General features: G+C 43.9%; 1 protein-coding gene across 1 annotated transcript in view; it reads left to right on the forward strand.

Moving 5' to 3' along the window:
• LOC101863251 overlaps positions 1-3,386 on the forward strand; it is a gene marked incomplete at its 5' end in the record, with an annotated part of 62,352 nt that overhangs the window by 27,723 nt on the left and 31,243 nt on the right. Inside the window, 1 exon segment of the mRNA XM_013080460.2 lies at positions 1,042-1,190. Within this exon segment, the coding sequence (XP_012935914.1) occupies positions 1,042-1,190 (149 nt within the window).

Below are 3,386 nucleotides of genomic sequence, written 5' to 3' on the forward strand. Positions count from 1 at the left end.
GCTGTCTATAGCTGGGTACCCATTCCCACCTGGGTGAAGTGAGGAAAATTCGTGTAAACTGCCTTTCCCAAGGACACAGCGTCGGGCCCCTGATGGGATTCGAACCCACGACCTTACGGTTGCGAGTCCGAGAGCCTAACCACCAGGCCACCAACGCCACTAAATTACTAAATAACTAAATAACCTAATAGTGTTTACAGGGATGTTATGGACAGAAGGGCGAGAGCCCAGATGTTGCTGGATCGATAACTACAACAACAACAACAGCAACAACAACAACAGCAACAACAACAACAGGGATGTTACACTTATACCGTTTCACTGTTCTTCTGTTATTGTTATTGTATATTATTGCTGTTATCATTTTTTAATTATTGCTTTTAGCGTCATTGATTTTTATTGCTGTTATTGTTATTGTCGTTCAGGTTTTCTTCTGTGAGTTGTTATTGTTTATTATTGCTGTTATTGTTTACTGTTGCTTTTATTGTTATTTTTTTACTATTGCTGTTAATGTTATTTAAAAAAATGTTTGCTGTTATCATCATCATTGTTTACTATTGCTGTTATTGTTATTGTTTGTTATTGCTGTTATTGTTATTGTCATTCAGGTTTGGTGGGTGGTTCGCGGGTGCTCTGGTATGGTTTGCTCCTTCTTTCCTATCAAACATCTATCGTCCTTATCTCCCCTCCTTCTTTTTTTTTATGTTTGTTACTCTCTTGTAACACCTCTAATCTTCCGGCGCTCATATGACCTTATGCAGTTGCGAGCGCCGTAAAACCTCTACTAAAACTAAACTAAAAATCTAATCTTCTGGCTCTCATATGACCTTATGCAGTTGTGTGCGCCGTAAAACCTCTACTAAAACTAAACTAAAAATCTAATCTTCTGGCTCTCATATGACCTTATGCAGTTGCGTGCGCTGTAAAACCTCTACTAAAACAAGCAAAAAACTGTCTTCTAACACCCCTGATCTTCGGCACTTATATGACCTAATTGTGTTTCAAGTGCCGTATAACTCTTACTAAAACTATATCTTTCAGGTTTTCTTCGGCGAGCTGGTGGCCCAGAACAACCAACGCAACTTCGTGTCCATGACTTCGCTACAGTGTATCTTCTCCAACCTCTCCAGCATCTACCAGTTCCACCACGGCTTACTGTTTCCAGACCTTGTAGAGAGACTCAGAAACTGGTGAGTGGCTATCTGTCTGTCCATCCATCCGTTCATCCATCCGTTCATCCATCCATCCATCCATCTATCCGTCCGTCCATCCCTCCAACCATCCATCCATCCAACCATCCAACCTATCCAGCATCTACCAGTTCCACCATGGTTTATTGTTGCCTGACCTTATGGAGAGACTTAAATGTCTGCCAACACGTACATTTATCTATCTGTCTATCCATCCATCCAACTAGTCCAACCCCACAGGGCGGTGCCACTGACTGTGATGTCTTTAGGCCATCCCACACGGAGGACATTTCTCTTTCATGCACAGTAGAATTGTAAATGGGCTGATTCATCAATGTCACGCTCATAACTGTGCCTGATCTACAACAGGGAACTGCTGCTTCTTCTTTCCTAATCCTTAGTATAGTCGTCTTTCCTCTACTTCTTTTGTATGTTTGTCACACTCTTGTGACCCGCTATTTCCGGGGTGCCTTGATAGTCGAAGCAGACTTTGTGCTGTTGAAGCTAGAGAGGTGAGGAGAGTAAGCCTGATTCCCTGTAAGGACTTCTCTGTTGACACCCACCCCTTGGCGCTCATATGACCCCATGTAGTTGCGAGCGCCGAAAAACCTCAAACTTCGACTAAAAAACAGCCAGTCCAGCGCCCACCAGTTCCACGATGGCTTGCTGCCGCTAGTTGGCGGGTGCTCTGGTGTGGTTTGCTCCTTCTTTTTTATCAAAAAATCTATCTTCTCTATCTCCCCTCCTTCCTTTTTTGTGTTCGTTACTCTCTTGTTACACCTCTAATCTTCGGCACTTATGTGACCTTATTGTGTTGCCAGTGCTGTAAAACTCTTACTAAAACTGAAACTAAACTTGCTACTGCTAGACATTGTATGGGGGGGCTCTCGTGGTCTAGAGGTTAAGGTTTCTGCCTCTCATTCAATAAGTTCTGGGTTCGAATCCGGATAGCAAAAGAACATTTTCTTCTCTAAGATGTTTGCCTTTCACATCCTTTCCTGCTCTCTTACAATGTTCTGTCGTCTGCTTTCGTCTCCACTTTCTGTCCCCACGACCTCACCTCCTTTGCCGCTCCTCTGGGCTCCTGACTCTTTCTGCAGCCTTTTCTACTGCTATACCCTGGCTCTTTCTAACGACTCTGTCTTTCAGCCACGCCCCTGATCTTATGGTAAGTAAAATCTAACACCTAGCCTTCTCGGATAAGGCGAAAAATCTCAGAGGTCCTTTGTGCAAGTTTTGCATGTTAAAGATCACTTGGTGGTCAAAAATCGATAACTGTAGGCTTCAGCTGCCACCCAGACAAAATTCAAAATTTCCTACCTGCTGAAAATGTTTAGTGTGTCCCATGCGCTCATATGACCTTATGCAGTTGCGAGCGATGTAAAACACTTACCAACAAACAAAAAAGACATTGTCGAGAGACTCAGAAACTGGTGAGTGGCTAGTATATATGCCAGCCCATCTGTCTATCCATCAATGTATTCGTTTGTCAGTCCGTCCATTCATTGCACATCTACCAGTTCCACCATGGCTCGCTGTTGCCAGACCTCATCCTCAAAAACTGGTGAGTGACTAGAGTGTACATCTGTCTATTTATCTGTTCATTTATCCACCCATCTATCCAGTATCTGCCAGTTCCCCCATCTATTTGTCCATCCATCCATCCATCCATCCATCTGCACATTCATCCATCCATTCATCCATCCATCCATCCTTCCATCCATCCATCTATTTACACATCCATCCATCCATCCATCCATCCATCTACACATTCATCCATCCATCCGTCCATCTATCTACACATCCATCCATCCGTCCATCCATCTACACATTCATCCATCCATCCATCCGTCTACACATTCATCCATCCGTCCATCTACACATCCGTCCATCTACACATTCATCCATCTACACATTCATCCATCCATTCATCCCTCCATCCATCCGTCCATCCATCCATCCATCCATCGACACATCCATTCATCCTTCCATCCATCCATCCATACATCCATCCATCCATCTACACATTCATCCATCCGTCCATCCATCTACACATTCATCCATCCATCCATCCATCCATCCGTCTACCCATTCATCCATACATCCGTCCAGCCATCCATCCATCCATCTACACGTTCATCCATCCGTCCATCCATCTACACATTCATCCATCCATCCGTCCATCCATCCATCCAT

The sequence above is a fragment of the Aplysia californica genome, unplaced genomic scaffold (assembly GCF_000002075.1).
Source record: "Aplysia californica isolate F4 #8 unplaced genomic scaffold, AplCal3.0 scaffold00087, whole genome shotgun sequence".
In the NCBI taxonomy this organism is placed as follows: domain Eukaryota; kingdom Metazoa; phylum Mollusca; class Gastropoda; order Aplysiida; family Aplysiidae; genus Aplysia; species Aplysia californica.